General features: G+C 43.4%; 1 protein-coding gene across 2 annotated transcripts in view; it reads right to left on the bottom strand.

The window, feature by feature from the left end:
* The window catches only part of PAWR (pro-apoptotic WT1 regulator), a 119641-nt gene extending 103158 nt beyond the window's left edge, over positions 1-16483 (bottom strand). Inside the window, exons 1-2 of one of the 2 annotated variants that reach the window (XM_066368499.1) lie at positions 16344-16483; positions 15244-15866 (exon numbers count right to left, since the gene is read on the bottom strand). In XM_066368499.1, coding sequence (XP_066224596.1) covers positions 15244-15762 — 519 coding nt within the window. In that variant the 5' untranslated portion in view covers positions 15763-15866; positions 16344-16483. Of the gene's footprint in view, positions 1-15243; positions 15903-16343 lie in introns of those variants that run through there. The other variant, XM_066368500.1, reaches the window with a different exon arrangement.
* Positions 16484-17525: the final 1042 nt, after the last annotated feature.

Genomic DNA, 17525 nt, shown 5'->3' with positions numbered 1-17525 from the left:
TTTCATTACCTGAACTGACCTCTCCCAAGCCACTGTTTCATGTATTTCAGATAAATGAATATAGATGTGCATATGAGATGTATATATTTGGGTATATATTTGTAATACTTTAACACTTGTTTAGAAAACTGGGTTTGTTTCAAGGCAACTAATATATTAGGAAGCATGCTGAGCCTATGACATATTTCTTATTTGCTCATGCACAAGTGCAAGAAATAGTAAGTAAGCACAGAAAATGCAATCCAGCCACACAGAAAGATACAAAATGCACATGCCTCAAGTATCTGCCAGGTAGCACAGTTCACTGCATGTGTTGTGAGCCACACCCATCCATATCCGGTGCTACACTTTCCATCCAATTTCAGATAACCCTTTCTCAACCACATCACAAGTTGAAACTCTTTTGACACACACTTCTACAAGCAAATTTTATGTCTTTTTTGAGGTCGTCATATTTATTACAGTATTTACATATTTCTTCACAATTTAATGTGTAAAATTGTATTGGTCTTTGTTAGGCATCTATCCTTTTTACATGTCAAAGTTTTTTCAGTGTTATGCACCTAAGCCCTATTTTTCCATAGGTCCGATGGTTTTTTGTGTTTGTTTGCTTGCTTTGTTTGTTTTTGAGAGACAGACACATAGAGCTGCTCCTGTATGTGCCCTGACCGGGGAATCAAACCAGCAACCCCTGTACTCCAAGATGACACTCCAACCAACCAAGCTATCCAGCCAGGGCTTAGTTTTTATTAATTATTAGAGAGATAAAGAGAGGAAGGGAGAGAGAGAGGGGAGGAGGAAGGGAGAGAGAGGGGAGGAAGAGAGAGAGAGGAGAGGAAGGAAGAGAAAGGGGAGGAAGGAAGAGAAAGGGGAGGAAGGAAGAGAAAGGGGAGGAGGAAGGGAAGGGAAGCATTTGTTGTTTCACTCAGTCGTGCATTTTTTGGTTGCTTCCCTTGTGTGATCTGACTGGAGATCAGACTTGCAATCTTTTTGTTTTGGGATGATGCTCTTAATCCACTTAGCTAACTGGCCAGGGTACCCTATGGTTTTTATTGTGTGATTCTGCATGCCACAGTGAGTTTTAGAAACTTTATGTTGAGTTATAGCTTACCCATACTTTTATTTACTGAAACTCTGATGACCAATTTTCTACCAAAATCAAAGGTATAAAGGACAGCCTGACCAGGCGGTGGTGCAGTGGAAAGAGCATCGACCTGGGACACTGAGGACCCAGGTTCGAAACCCCAAGGCCTCTGGCTTGAGTGCAGGGTTGCCAGCTTGAGCATGGGGTCAATGGCTTGAGCACAGGGTCACCAGCTTGAGCATGGGGTCAGTGGCTTGAGCGCAGGGACACTGGCTCAGCTGGAGCCCCCTAGTCAAGGCACATATGAGAAAGCAATCAATGAACGACTAAGGTGCCACAACGAAGAACTGATGCCTCTCATTTCTCTCCTTCCTGTCTGTCCTGCTCCATCTCTCTCTCATGTTAAAAAAAAGGGTGGGGAGAGGTAATAAAAGGACCAAAAATAACCTCTGGGAGTTTTTCACAATTATCTGAAGGACCTAATACCTGTGAGATATTATGAATGACCCAAATAATTTTCTTGAAGAATCCTTCAAGATACACTGCTGGTGGGACTGCAGACTCATGCAGTAACTGTGAAAAACAGTATGGAGAGTCCTCAGAAAACTAAAAATGGAACTGCCTATGGCCCAGTGATTCCACTTCTGAGTGTATGTCCAAAGAAACCCAAAACAGAAATTCAAAAGAATACCGGTATATGCACCCCTAGGTTCACTTAAGCATTATTTACAATAGCCAAGATAGGGAAGCAATCTAAGTATCTATTGATAAACAAATGAATAAAGAAATGCTGCATATATACAAAAAAATATTAGTGATAAAAAAGTATGAAATTTTGCCATTGGTAACAACAGTGATGGACCTAGAAGGAAGTATGCTAAGTGAAATAAATCAGAGAAAAATAAATACCATATGATTTCACATGTATGTGGAATCCAAAACAAAAACAAAAAAAACAAGCAAACAAAATAGAAACAAGCTCACAGGTACTAAGAACATTTTTATGGCTGCCAGATAGAGAGAGGGGTAAAAAGTAAGAAGATTTAAGGTATACAAATTGCCAGTTATAAAAATAGTCACACGGATATAAAGAGCAGCATAGGGAACATCGTCAATAACACCGTAGTAAGTATGTATGGTGTAGGATAGGTTCTAGACTTATTGGGGTGATCACTTCATAAGTTATATAAATGTCTAATCACTACGTTGTACATCGGAAACTAATACAAAACTGTATGACAATAATTAAAATTTTTTTGAAAATATTTTTAAAAAGCATACATCGTGACCAATAAAAATTTGTTAAAGAAAATTTCTAAAGACTATCACAAAATAAATATCAGCCAAATCACAGGCTAAGTTTTGATCTTATTGGAGCTATCTCTACCTTGGAAGAAAATACTCTTACTGCTTTTAGAAATTACATATTCTTACAGTTTCATTACATTTCATGGTGCTTAGTGAATTAAGTAACCTAAGGAGAATTGGGCTGAGGTTTGACTCTATACCAGCAGGTATGACTATAAACACAAATGTCTAGGATTCAAACTGAAAGTTGCCTCAGCAGAAACCAAACATGTTAAGAATCAATTGGCTAGTCAATCCTGACCAGGCAGTGGCACAGTGGATAGAGCATCTTCCTGGGACGCAGAAAACCCAGGTTCAAAACTCCGAGGTCACGGGTTTGAGCATGGGCTCATCTGGCTTGAGTGCAGGCTCACCAGCTTGAGTGAGGGATCATAGACATGAGGCTGCATTGCTGGCTTGAGCCCAAAGGTCACTGGCTTAAAGCCCAAGGTCACTGGCGTGAGCCCAAGATCACTGGTTTGAGTGAGGGGTCACTCGGTCTGCTATAGCCCCTGGTCAAGGCACATATGAGGAAGCAATCCATGTACAATTAAGGTGCTGCAACAAAGAGCTGGTGCTTCTCATCTCTCTCCCTTCCTGTCTACCTGTCCCTATCTGTCCCTCTCACTGTCTCTCTTTCTCTAAAAAAAAAAAATCAATTGGCTTGTCAAGGACAGTTGTAGATCTAATATGTGACAGTAAACAAAAGGAAAAAAACTCTTGCACTTAAGCATGACCTGTGGTAGCGCGCAGTAGATAGAACACTGACTTGGAACCCTGAGGCCGCTAGTTCAAAACCCTGGGCTTGCCTGGTCAAGGCACGTAGGACAAGCAATCAATGAACAACTAAAGTAAAGCAACTATAAGTTGATACTTCCCGTCCCCCCACCATCTCTCTCTTCTCTATGTAAAGTCAATAAGTAAAATCTTAAAAAAAAAAAAAAAAAAAACAGAAAAACTCTTGCACTTAAAAATACATATTCTGATAAGATGAACAAAACTTGTCTTAAGATTTTGAACTTCTAATTAGTAAATGCTGTAGGGCCAAGGGCCACCACCATGGCCGTGCAGGTGCACATTGGATTCAGGCAGACAGTAAAGGAACTGTGGAACCAGAAAATGGTGAGCCATTCCGTTTATTAGTCTCCTAATGGCGGACAAACAGGCAGGGAAGACCACTTCCCTTTCTCTTAGGGCTCCCAAGCTCCTCAGCACACTAGACTTAGCCAGACTCAGACGGACTCACAGGTCCTCTGCAGGGTTCCGAAGCCCCTAAGCTCTCTTTCCTTCTCTCTCTGCTCTCCCAGCAAAACCAGCTGGGGTACAAAACCCTTTCTCCAGCAAATAACCGCCCCTCCCAAGCAGGAAGGCAATCCACAATTTGCAATCTGCCACCCTGAGGGCAAGCACCCACACATTTCCACAGACTAGTTACTATATATACAAGGCACTGCCCCAATAGTGAGCAAATTTAAAAAACATTTGTTTACCCAACAAATAACTTTATAAATATAATTATATACTTTCTCTTAAAGATATATAAAAGTGAAAATAAAGTTCAAATTACACATTAAGTGTTAGAGGCTTTTTTCAGTAGTCAAAGCTTCTAACAAATTCTAGACAAGAAACAAGGTAAACATAACATTTTACACGAAATATATGACATTATATAAATGCTTATAAGGGAGTTGGAATTTCCAAGTAGATCAAGTTGTCTGTTTAAATATCTATATTTTAAAATATTATAAAATATCTATATAAAACTGAGACACATGGGCATAGATAAAAGTGAAGTGGTTGAGGGTAGTAAAGAGGAACAAGTATATGGTGATGGAAAATGATCTGACTTTGTGGATGGGCACACAATGCGATCAACAGTTCACATGCCATAGAAATGTTTACTAAAACATATGTACTGTCCTCTTATTGATCAATGTCACCCCATTAAATTTACTTTATAAATTAAAAAATATATATCTATAAAGGTTTAATTAGAAGGAAAAATATGAGAATGCTTAATATCCCAATAAGAAATTTCCATTAATCAAGAACCAGCTATCAATGTAACCTATACAGTAACTATACTTTATCATTTGGTCATTTAGAACATTTTACAAATATTATTTTATTTGATTCATATGACAATCCTGTTAGAGAATCAGTATCAATTTCATTTGAGATATCAGTAAACGAGTATAGAGCATTTAAGTCAGTTCTTCCCAAAACTTAGTGTGTACAAGAATTACTTGAGAACATGTTAAAATGCAGTCTCAGGTAAACACTACCCATCACTAGACTGAGACGAATCTCAGAAATCAGCATTTTAAGTAAACAGCCAATATTTAAATACTGGTACAGGTGGGTTCCTTCCCACCCAGACACAGCTTTTAGGACAATGAGCTAAGTAACACACTAACGCTGTAAGTGGTCTGAAACGCCATTTGTACACTGAATTACAGTTCCCAAACGTTTAGATCAGCAATTTTCAACCAGTGTGCCATAAGAATTTTTTAAACATGCAATACCTGACTATTTGGTCAGGGGTACTGACCTCTTTTCTCTTTGATTATCAAATAAAAAAATGGTAACAGCCAACACAACAACAGCCTTCCCATGTGACAGCCCTGTCTTGAATCGTGTGTAATATATATATATATATATATATATATATATAAATAGAGTTTCACCGTATTGATCACATCACAGAATAAGATTGTGTCTGATTGGTTAAATCTTGGTACCAGTAGTACAAGTACAGGTACCTGATTTCTTAAAAAGTCACTTTGGAATAGGCCCTGGCCGGTTGGCTCAGCGGTAGAGCGTTGGCCTGGCGTGCGGGGGACCGGGGTTCAATTCCCGGCCAGGACACATAGGAGAAGCGCCCATTTGCTTCTCCACCCCCACCCCCTCCTTCCTCTCTGTCTCTCTCTTCCCCTCCCGCAGCCAAGGCTCCATTGGAGCAAAGATGGCCCGGGCGCTGGGGATGGCTCCTTGGCCTCTGCCCCAGGCGCTGGAGTGGCTCTGGTCGGGGCAGAGCAACGCCCTGGAGGGGCAGAGCATCGCCCCCTGGTGGGCAGAGCATCGCCCACCCGGGTGGATCCCGGTCTGGCGCATGCGGGAGTCTGTCTGACTGTCTCTCCCCGTTTCCAGCTTCAGAAAAATACAAAATTTTTAATTTAAAAAAAAAAGTCACTTTGGAATAAAAAATAAAAATAAAAAGGAGGAAATTACTATTAGTATTATTTTTTGTAACTCAGATCAAATTATATCTATTTTTTTTGGTCATATCAGCAAAAAATATATTTTTGTCATGCCACAGAATTTTATTAATTAATATATGTGCCATGAGATGAAAAAGGTTGAAAATCACTGGTTTAGACAACAGAGCTTTGCAAATCTCCATGAAAGATATATAAAATTTTAAATAAAATATTACACTCAGTTAAATTAAATACCTTACACTAAACTACAGTACAAACAAATGATGGTAGGTGACCAAGTTATGAATAACTTAAAACTAAGTAGATTCTACCATTAATTTCATTTTCCCTGTGAAATGCTGATTTTCTCTGTGAAAATCTAATTAAATTATTTTAATAGCTTTTCATAGTTTGAAAACTGTTGCTCTTTACTGAGTGGGGAGCAATAACTTAAGTACCTTAGGTTCTAGGAACGTAATAAAAAATTAAGATGAAAGTACAAAAGCACTTAGAGAACAAATCTGTGACTATACTAAAAACCATCAAACACTTTAAAAGCCTGGCCTGCGGTGGCACAGTGAATGAAGCGTCGACCTGGAGGGCTGAGATCCCCAGTCCAAAACCCCAGGCTTGCCTGGTCAGGGCACATACAAGGAGTGACGACTGCTTCCTGCTCCTTCCCCACCCCCCTTCTCTCTCTCTCTCTCTCTCTCTCTCTCTCTCTCTCTCTCTCTAATAAACCAATAAGTAAAATATTTAAAATAAAATATTTAAAATGGTATGTTAATTAAATATCTCACTTTTAAAAAGGAAAATAAGAACTTAGGAAATTTCAAACTAGTTAATTTCCCCAAAATTTTATACTTTTAAACTTCTAAGACATTCCATCAGCATTACTATTTTTTTAAGTATTTTTTTATTTTATTAATTTTAGAGACAGGAAGGGAGAAAGAAGGAGAGAGACAGGGACACCAACCTGCTCCTCTATGTGCCCTCACTGAGGATCGAACCAGCAATCTGCATTTCGGAACCAAACTCCAACCATCCAAGCTATCCGGCCAGGGCATCAGCATTACTATTAGGTAACGTAATTACTTTCCAGCCTATTTCACAGATGGTAAAAACAATGTAGAAATAATTTTAAAAAGCACAAATAAGGCCACTAGCTTACTAATAATTTTAAATAAGAATTTTAATGCCAATGTTTTTATGTTTATTTGCTCAAATCTTTCTAATGGAGTCTCACTTCATCTGCCTTTTACAACAGGCTATTTTCATATTCTACAGCAATGTATTAGTATCCTATATTTTACCTGTATTACTGTATTTCTTGAATTGGGTATATATTATGTAATACACTAAAATATAGTAAGATAGGTATTAAGCACCAGGCTGTGAAGGCCAACTATCTCTACTCTGCTACCTACCATAGGCATACATAACCTCAGACAAGTAAGTAACTGACCCTCCCTGACCCATTTTCCCATAGGGATACTGCACCAACATATGTGAAGTGCTTAGAATAGTGGCCTGCCACCTACTAAGCATGCCATATATGTCATCTACTTTAATTATATAATCATTATTTTTATGGAAAAAAGCATCTCACCTTAGACAACTCATCACAAATCATGATAATATTAAAGTTTTTATTTACTTTATCAATGAACTCAAACATTTAGGAAATTGACTTAATACCTTATTAAGCAGCTTCAGAGCTGAGCTTAGGCTTATCACCCTATCCACACATCCAATTTTTCCAACTCTTAGTCACTACTTGTTTGTTCCTTCCCTGAGTCATCACACAGAAAGGTAGACAGTCTGGAATATAATGGGCATACCAAAAGGCATTTCTTAATCTACCTGGATTTACAAGGTTTACTAAGTGGAACTTGTCCTATATCATGTTCAACAAGTATGCTGAATAATTATGACTTAAATTTTGTTCACTTAAAAATGCTTTCTATGTATCACGTGTTCCTTCAAACTATGGAGTAGGTCTTAAAACCCCATCTTGACAGAAAAACAAGACATCACTAAATTAAAATCAAAGACTCACATTTCCTGACTAACAGCCAAAAGTAGATTTACCTTTTTGCTGATGGCCTAGTATTCAAAATTTTGTTAAGCAAAATCTAGATTAGAGAGTCAGAAGCAATCTCTAAACCTACCAACATGACTTTAAATTCCATTCAGTTTCATACTTCCACTATTTTCCCCATTTAGATGTAAATTATTGAAGATACCCTGTAGTAAAAAGTTATTTTAAACATCTAGGACAGCTAGCGGTTCTCAACCTGTGGGTCGCGACCCCCGCCGGGGTCGCGACCCACAGGTTGAGAACCCCTGATCTAGTGAAATAAGCTAAATAAGGCAAGTATGTTACTCCTTTAAAACTCCCCTTCCCTAGACACACACACACACACAAAAAAAAACATTTAAAATATTGTTCTATCACGGATTCACTGTCTGTGTGATCTTGAGTCATTTTAAACTCTCTAAGCCTCCATTTTCTCCTCTGGAAATGGGGATTAAAAAAAAAAGCAGGACAGCTCAGTTCCTTAGAGGAACGGTTCTCAAACTTTTTTTGTGTGTGTATTTTTCTGAAGTTGGAAACCAGGAGGCAGTCAGACAGACTCCTACATGCGCCCGACCGGGATCCACCCGGCACGCCCACCAGGGGGTGATGCTCTGCCCATCTGGGGCATTGCTCTGCTGCAACCAGAGCCATTCTAGCACCTGAGGCAGAGGCCATAGAGCCATCCTCAGCGCCCAGGCCAACTTTGTTCCAATGGAGCCTCGGCTGCAGGAGGGGAAGAGAGAGACAGAGAGGAAGGAGAGGGGGAAGGGTGGAGAAGCAGATGGGTGCCTCTCCTGTGTGCCCTGGCCGGGAATCGAACCCAGGACTCCCGCACACCAGGCCAGTGCTCTACCACTGAGCCAACCGGCCAGGGCCGTTCTCAAACTTTTTGAAGTCGGGGCACATTTAAAATCCTACAAATAATTGTAGGCGCACTATATACAAATTTCTGAGAAATATGTTATAATAATTAAGTCAAATAGTAAAGAAAAAAATATAAAGTCCAAGCGTGCTTTTATGGTAAACAAAATAAATATGACAAAATTAAATTTATTCTGACATTAAAAAACATTTTTGTTACATTTTTTGAATTATGCTTTTTAGAATTTGTAAAAAAGAGGGATTAAAAAATAAAAAAATGACAAAAAAGTTATCTTTTTATATATATAGACGCATTCTTAGTAAGATTTAGTAAATTCGGCAGGTTCCAGTATGAATGTGTTAAGTTTTTTTATTCTTGTGTTTATGAGAAACATGAGCCTGATGTGTCCTAGTGATTTCTTCAATGTTTGGGCATATATGTATTTGAAAGGCAAACTCTCATTTCCTCATCAATACATTGAAAAATTCCTCTCTTTTTACTCTTAATTGTGTTGAGGGTAGAAAATCCTAACTCACATAAATAGGATGTTGAAAATTTAGTAAAATGTTCAAAGCTTTTTTAGATATTGCCACATATTCTTCTTTTATAGAAATCCAAAAGGCTTTAAGAGGCAATTCCTTATGTTTAATCAGCAATCCAAAACCCCCACCATACATATCATCATAACTTTACACCAAACAAAGGACAGAAGAAACTTGCCTCTAGTCTTTCCCTGGAACATGGGGGGTAGTGTAAACAATCCAGCACCACAGCTTAACAGCCTTTTGCCACCTAATCAGTCAAGTGAGGTAGGGGGTTGGGCAGACTGTCAGCTTACAGCCAATTCCCCACATCTCTGTCCCTCAAAAATCTAAACTCCAAAAAACCCTGTTTGTTTTTTGGTCCCTAACAGGCACATATTTCTCTGGAATACCACAGGGTGCACCTGGAAATCTTCTAGGGCACACCAGTGCACCCTGGCACACACTTTGAGAACCACTGGCTTAGAGCGTTGTCCCAAAGCACAGAAGCTGCCAGTTCAATACCTGGTCAGGGCAAACATAGTAATAGATCAATGTTCCTATCTCTCTGTCTCTCTCTCTCTTCCTCTCTAAAATCAATAAATAACAATTGTTTTAAAAAATACCCAAGCATTATATATATGTAAAAAAAGAGTAAACATAACTACCACATGGGTTTGCTGTAAGCAACTAATTAAGACAACACGTCAAGTACTTGAGCCAACCACTATAAAATCAGTGAGTTTAATAATCAGTGAATTAACTTTTCTATTTAAATTAAAACCACAGTGTCATTTGAGTTCTACCTATTGAAAGAGGTTATTTTCCATCTGTTTATTAACCATTTCTGTTAAACCATTCATGCAAACCTACTAAATAGCAGTGACTTTACAAGCACTCTGAAAACAGGAGTATATAACTAGAGTATCTACAAGCCTCCTCAACTATCCCCTCCTCCTTGAGTTAGGTATCCTGTTGGTGGGCAGAGGATAGGCTGTATTTCAACACTCTACTTAGCATAATTGCCTATATTACCTGAGAGCACTGTGGCAAGGCCTGTGTCCTATTCACTTCTGTACCCCAGACTGCAGCTCAATAATTCTTAACCCTGACTCACATTAGAATCACATGAGGAGCTTGTCAAAATATTATTGCCTGGGAGCCATCCCAAACCCACTAAATCATAAGGGGGTCAGGGAGGAAGACAACAAGTATAAAAATACTTCAGCATGGGGAAGTATTTTTTTAAGATCCTCACATGAGCCCTGGCCAGTTGGCTCAGCTGTAGAGCGTCGGCCTGGCGTGCAGGAGTCCCGGGTTCGATTCCCGGCCAGGGCACACAGGAGAAGTGCCCATCTGCTTCTCCACGCTTCCCCCTCTCCTTCCTCTTGTCTCCCTCTTCCCCTCCCGCAGCCGAGGCTCCATTGGAGCAAAGATGGCCCGGGCACTGGGGATGGCTCTGTGGCCTCTGCCTCAGGCGCTAGAATGGCTCTGGATGCAACAGAGCGACGCCCCAGAGGGGCAGAACATCGCCCCCTGGTGGGCATGCCGGGTGGATCCCGTTGGGGCGCATGCGGGAGTCTGTCTGACTGCCTCCCCGTTTCCAGCTTCAGAAAAATGAAAAAAAAAAAAAAAAAGATCCTCACATGATATTAATGTGCCACCACAGTTAAAACCACTATACTCTGACATTTAAAATACTATACAGCCGCCTGACCAGGCGGTGGCGCAGTGGATAGAGCGTCAGACTGGGATGCGGAAGGACCCAGGTTCGAGACCCCGAGGTCGCCAGTTTGAGCGCGGACTTATCTGGCTTGAGAAAAAAAAAAAAAAGCTCGCCAGCTTGGACCCAAGGTCACTGGCTCCAGCAAGGGGTTATTCAGTCTGCTGAAGGCCCACGGTCAAGGCACATATGAGAAAGCAATCAATGAGCAACTAAGGTGTCGCAATGCGCAACGAAAAACTAATGATTGATGCTTCTCATCTCTCCGTCCCTGTCTATCCCTCACTCTGACTCTCTCTCTCTGTCTCTGTAAAAATAATAATAATAATAATAAAATACTATACAGCCTTGGCTGATTGGCTCAGCAGTAAAGCGTCAGCCCCATGTGTGGAAGTCCGGGGTTGGATTCCTGGCCAGGGCACACAGGAGAAGTGTCCATCTGCTTCTCCACCCTTCCCCCTTTCTATCTCTCTCTTCCCCTCCTGCAGTCAAGGCTCCACTGGAGCAAAGTTGGTTGGCCCGGGAGCTGAGGACGGCTCCATGGCCTCCGCCTCAGGTGCTAGAATGGCTCCAGCCTTAATGGAACCGGCCACAATGGAACAATGCCCCAGAAGGGCAGAGCATCGCCCCCTGGTGGGCATGCCAGGTGGATCCCGGTCAGGGCTCATGCGGGAGTCTGACTGCTTCCTTGCTTCTAACTTCGGAAAAAGGGAAAAAGAAAAAAAGAAAAAAATACTATACAAATAGGTATGTATACATGTATGTGTGAATATATAGGTATAGAAAGATAAGCCTTAGCTCAAGACCCTAATCTTCAACAATCTCTCTCAGCCCAATCATCTCCCCCCTTTAAATACAACAATATTCCTAGTAAACAATTAATTACAAACTGTTAGGATGGCTTTTAGACTGTTAACTTAAGGTTTTTCATGTATCAATAATTATGTCTTAGCCTTCTTCCTAGATTCCAGTCTTGCTCCTATTCTTCTTTTTTTTTTTTTTAATTTTTTTTTTAATTCATTTTTAGAGAGGAGAGAGAGGGAGAGAGAGGAGAGAGAGACAGAGAGAGAGAAGGGGGGAGGAGCTGGAAGCATCAACTCCCATATGTGCCTTGACCAGGCAAGCCCAGGGTTTTGAACCGGCGACCTCAGCATTTCCAGGTCGACGCTTTATCCACTGCGCCACCACAGGTCAGGCCGCTCCTATTCTTCTTGTTTTCTTCACAGCACTTACCGTAGTACCTTCAATTCAAACACACAGTAAATATTTAACTCAACTAATAAGCACACAGTAATTACTGGCAGAAAGTATGTTTTATCCAATATCCAATTTGAGCTATTTCTCCCCCAAAAAATGTAAAAAATAAACATTTAGAAAAAAAGCTTTAAAAAAAGACTAACTTTGTAAATGAGAATTAAAGTTTATCTCACTAATAAGCATCTGTATATTTGCATTCTGTATCCACAAAGTATTTTACCCTCTTCCACCACTTTTATTTTTGACCTGCTTCCTTCCTAAAACTACCTTCTAGCTACTTTTGATATCTTAGCTGCTGTCAGGTACCGTTATAACAATTTTATAATACTTGGTAATTAGTATAATAAGTTAATGAAAAGTCACAATGCATGTATCATACATATGAATAATTCTTCAAGGAACTTACTGTTTATTAACCACTAAAACAGGCTCTTTGCATACAAATTACATGCTAATCTAATATAAATCTGGTTGGGAATAGGGTCTGAAAATAAGCCTTATTCAACATGAAATATAACACAAGTCAACTTTTGAATATTGACAGGTTGGTGATTTTCTGCTTTCATAATATTTTCTACCTGAAAAGTCTGTAAAATATTACATGACTTTTTAAAACAGGAATGCTAAATAGTATTACCAGTAGTATTACACAAGAAGCCCCACAGCAACTGCCATTCTCAATGTCGAACTACTAATAGCAATGAATGACACGCAATCCTATAAAAGCAACAACCAAAAGATATGAAAATGGTTCACCTTCAAAGTTCTGAGTCATATATTTTACCACTACTAAAATAATCCAAGCCTGAACAGGCGGTGGCACAGTGAAGAAAGTATCAAATTGGGACGTGGAGGACCAGGACCCAAGTTCGAAATCCCGAGGTCACCAGCTTGGGCACGGGCTCATCTGGTCTGATCAAGGTTCACCAGCTTGAGCCCAAGGTCGCTGGCTTGAGCAAGGGGTCACTCAGTCTGCTGTAGCGGCCCCAGCCCCCCGCACCGGGATCAAGGCACATATGAGAAAGCAATCAATGAACAGATAAGGTGCCGCAACGAAGAATTGATGTTTCTCATCTCTCTCCCTTCCTGTCTGTCTATCCCAATCTGTCCCTCTCTCTGTCTCTGTCACCCAAAATAAATAAATAATAAATAAATGAAATAAAATAATCTAAGATGTAAATTGTTTTTTAAAAAACAAAACATTGGGAGGAGGCACGCAAGAAGCATGACTGCTAATTAGATACTATGGTAAAACATTACCATGTTTTGTTGGGTCCTACAGCATGAAACAGAGCCATTGTAACCACAAAAAGAAAGCAGTTCTCAATTCCCTATTCAATAAAAAGGGTTCAAATTCCACAGACAAAAATGGTACCCTGGGTTGTTTGTTTTTGAGGAAGATTAAATTTAGGAGTTGCCAACACCCAAATGAAAAACATTCCAGAGTATTAAACTCAATTGTAGTGGGGAGTCATCTACATTCTCAGCACTATGTTCCTTACCCAGAGCAGAAGGATTAACAAAGGATGTTTCTTAGGCTCTCACAAGATACACCCTACTTATTTCCCCCAGTAAGCATTACCCTTACTAAAAAATAAAAACAAAAAGGTATTTTAGAAATAACAACTTCAGCACAAGCAGCCAAATAATGAAGCTTAACATCTGCCAAAATACCTCCCAAAATAAGAGCCCTGTCAGATGAATAATGAGGAAAAGACTGAAAAATGGCAAATTTTTTTATTTGGACCGCCAGCAACATTTAAAAATTAAGTTGAGAAATGTAGTTTTTACAAAACCTTGTTTTCCCTTAATCTTCATATTTTTTAACTAAACAACAACAACAAAAAAAACACCTAGAAATTCGATTACCACTCTTAAGAATCCCTTCTAAAGCAGTTTAATGAATAACAGATCTTTTGTGCAAGTAGCAAACCACAGCAGACAGTTTTGCTGGCTGATAAAAATCTCTCTGAAACACTCATAAAAATACATCCTTCAAAGACAAACTGATTTCCCAGGTACGGAAATCATGTTAATACTTAAAATTTTGGGAATGTTTGACATACACACTAACTTATTGCCAATGCTTTTACTTGACCCACAATTAACATTAGCAAATTCTTATCATTTTCTTGGTGTCAAAGTTGAATAAACTAAAGACCAGGAGGCAGAAAAAAAAAGGGCAAACATAAAGAGCCAATGAAAAAAAGATGCAACTACTTTGGGTGAAACAAGGTTGTTGAATCACTTCCCAAAACCGGTGAGCTACTATTAAAGTAACCAAAGCTTGTTCAGGATTGTTTTGTTCTATTGTGGGTAAAGTGGTTGCAGTTATACACTAAGCAAATATGTTTCACGGATCACTCTAACAAGAAGGTACTACTGGCTGCAGAAATGTTTTGAGACTACTAAAACAAACAAACAAAAAACCCTATCACAAATGTTTTTCCAGAATACACAAAACCAAATACTTATATATGAGGAAAAGTTGTCTTGGCAAAAATTGTGAGCTGCCACAGCGTTCCTATTGTCCTAAATATGACTCAGAAAAAAGCGTGCGTGTGTGTGTGTGTGTGTGTGTGTGTGTGTGTGTTGGGGAGCGTTATTTCCAAAAGTTGGTTCATATATGAAATAGGACACACATTCATTTGGATATATTTATCTTGGGTTCACTGAAAGATAAAGCTGCCCTGGACAGTGCTCTAACCACGTTTCCTTTACAGGTGCTATTAAACACTGTTAAGAGAGAAGAGGAGATAAACAATCTGATAACTTGAGATGGACACGTGGGAAACTAAATAGAGTATGTCGTCATCACCATTAATCAATTTTTCTAACTGATCAAGCATAGAAAAACAAGTCAGTGAGCAAGTTCTGGAGCCAGGAGCTGCCTTTCCACCACTGCAAATATGTATCCTGGGTCTGAAACCTTAGCCAGGAAGCCTGAAAAGCACGTGCCCGGCTTTGGGTTTGGGGAACTTCCCAGAAAGCATTTGTTAGGAGTAAAACTCCATCACGCTCTGCCTGCCTGAAAGGATAAGGAGTACGAGGCTACAGTGGGCAAACTCTGGGCTCGAGAGCGGCCGGGAGGCAGACAGACACGGGAAGGAGGCAGACACCGGAGGCAGCAGCCCCACCCCCAGGTCCCGCCGCCGCCCGCCCAGCTCACCTCTGCCGCGGGGATGTTGACCACGCCGGTGGAGCGCCGCTTCTCCCGCAGCTTCCTCTTCTCGATCTGTCCCTTGCCCTTCCTGGCACTGGGGCCCGAGCTCTTGCCCTTCTCCGGAGCGCCGTCCGGCTCCTCCTCGTCGCCCCGGGCCGGCGGTGGCCCCGAGGCGCAGGCGGCGGCACCGGCGGGGGGCTCTTCCTCCGACCGCCGCGGGCCGGGGGCCGCCCGGGTCAGCGCCGCGGGGCCCGCCGCGCAGTTCACGCCCCCGGGGGCGGCAGGTGCGGCCGCGACGCCCGGGAGGTTGTTGTTGAGCTCGTTGGCCGCGGCGGTCGCCGAGGTGCCCAGAGCCCCGGGCGGGGGCTTTCCGGCCGCGTCGCTCCCGCCCGCGCTCGGGGCGGCCGAGCCCGGGGGGTTCTGCTTGGCGCGCAGCTTCTCGCGCTTCGCCTTCCACTCCTCCAGGAAGTCGGTGGTGCTGCCGCCGCCGCCGCCGCCGCCGGTCCGGTAGCCACCGGTCGCCATATTCCCAGCGGGCCGGTCGGGCTCTCACCTCAGGCCGTCCACCGGCTCCTCCTTCTCCGGCCCCGAGGAGACGGGCGCACGGCGGCTGCCCAGCCGCCCGCGGTCTGCGGGGAAACACAAAAGGGGGCGGGGAAGGGAAGCGTGAGGTCCTCGCCCGGCCCGGAGGTCTGCCCCGCGGCCGCGCCCCGCGGAGCCCCGCACCCGGAGTGCGACCACCGTCCCGGCCGGCGAGTAGCTGCCGAGTCCCCAACCTGCAAAGTTTCTCCGGCGCACCTACACAGCGGCCGGACGATCGCCGCCCCTCGAGGGGAGGAGAGAGGGACTGTCCCCACCCCCGGCCCCCGCCCATCCACACCGGGGTCGCGCCTGCGGCGGTCGGGGGATCGGCCGGACCCCGCCACCTGTCGGCCCGCCGCATCTCCTGCCCTCGCTCCGGCCACTGCCGGTCCCTGGTCCCCGCCACCGACACTCCCATTCCCGGGCTCGCCGCGGGGCCCCAGCCGCTCGCGGAGGAGGGAGACGCGCAGACCCCAACGGTCCGGTCGATGCGGGGAGGGACCGGGGTGCGGACGGCCCCTTACCTGGGAGAAGCCTGGGGAGCGCGGCGCGGCGCGGCGCTGGGCCGGGCGCACAGGTAAACCCGAGCGGCCGCGCCAAAGGAGCCGCTGCCAGCTCCCCGGCCGGAGCTCAAGTCTACCCGGCCCGGAGGGAGGAAAGCGGGAAAAGAGGGAGGGAGCGCGGGGCGGGAGGGGAGCCGAGCGACGCCGAAGCGGGGCGGAAAGGGCCGAGACGGCGCGGAGGGGCGCGGCGGTGTTGGGAGGGGGGGTCGCGCCCGTCGCTGCCCCGCCCCCGGCGCTCAGGTGCGCGGCGCCGCGGCCAGCCCGCCGGTCGGACGGCGCATTCCTGGGCTCGCGGCCGCGCGGCGTCGGGCCTCGGCGCCTCAGTCCCGGGGCGGGACCGGCCCTCCACGCCCTTAGCCCGCTCCTCTTCTCCGCCTCTCCCTTCTCCCACCACTCTTCCTTTTAAGTACAAGACAGAGTCTTCGAGGGAAAGTCTCGAATGCAGCTGGCTGACGGAAAAGTGCAATCAAGTGAGGATGATTCAGGGCCTGCCTAGCCAAGACGGGAAAACATCCGCGTCACTGTGCCTCCTGGCTGCCCCTTTGCCAGATGCATTGGGATGGCAGGTAGAGAACAGAAGGAACTGAAACAAACCTGACCTCCTTGCAAGAAACGTTTGTGGTCTCCTGGTGAAAGGGTCACCTAAAAGGGAGGGGCTTACGTTGACGGTGAATTATCAAGAGTTTACTATTATCTTCAGCTTACAGGAGAAAATTAAAAACATTTCGACAATGTGTATTGGCTATCTCAGTCGTATTTGGAGATTTCCTCTTAAGCTTTTGTCTTTACACCTCTTTGCATATAGTGAATTTAGCAACAAAAGCTCCCTACCGAAGTACATACGAGAGCGGCATTGATGTTTTTTGATAGGAGCTGGGCAGTGATCGGCTCTATTTTTCTAACTTTTTTTTTTTAATTGGTTTGAGAGAGAGAGAAATATCGGGTTTTGTTCCACCCACATACCCGCAACTCGGGTGCAGCCGATGACACTACAACGAACTTAACTACCCGGCCAGGGCCTTCAATTTTTACCCTTACGGCGCCCTAGGGTAAATCTTATCTTCAGATGCAAGTCTTCTAAGATTTCTGGGTCAGGACTGGGTGGGCTGCCGCTGACAGAGACCTGAGGAGACTGAACTCACC

This window comes from Saccopteryx leptura, chromosome 2 (genome assembly GCF_036850995.1).
Source record: "Saccopteryx leptura isolate mSacLep1 chromosome 2, mSacLep1_pri_phased_curated, whole genome shotgun sequence".
NCBI lineage: Eukaryota > Metazoa > Chordata > Mammalia > Chiroptera > Emballonuridae > Saccopteryx > Saccopteryx leptura.
Note: the sequence above shows the minus strand (reverse complement) of the source record. Positions and strands in the feature narration are given on the sequence as shown.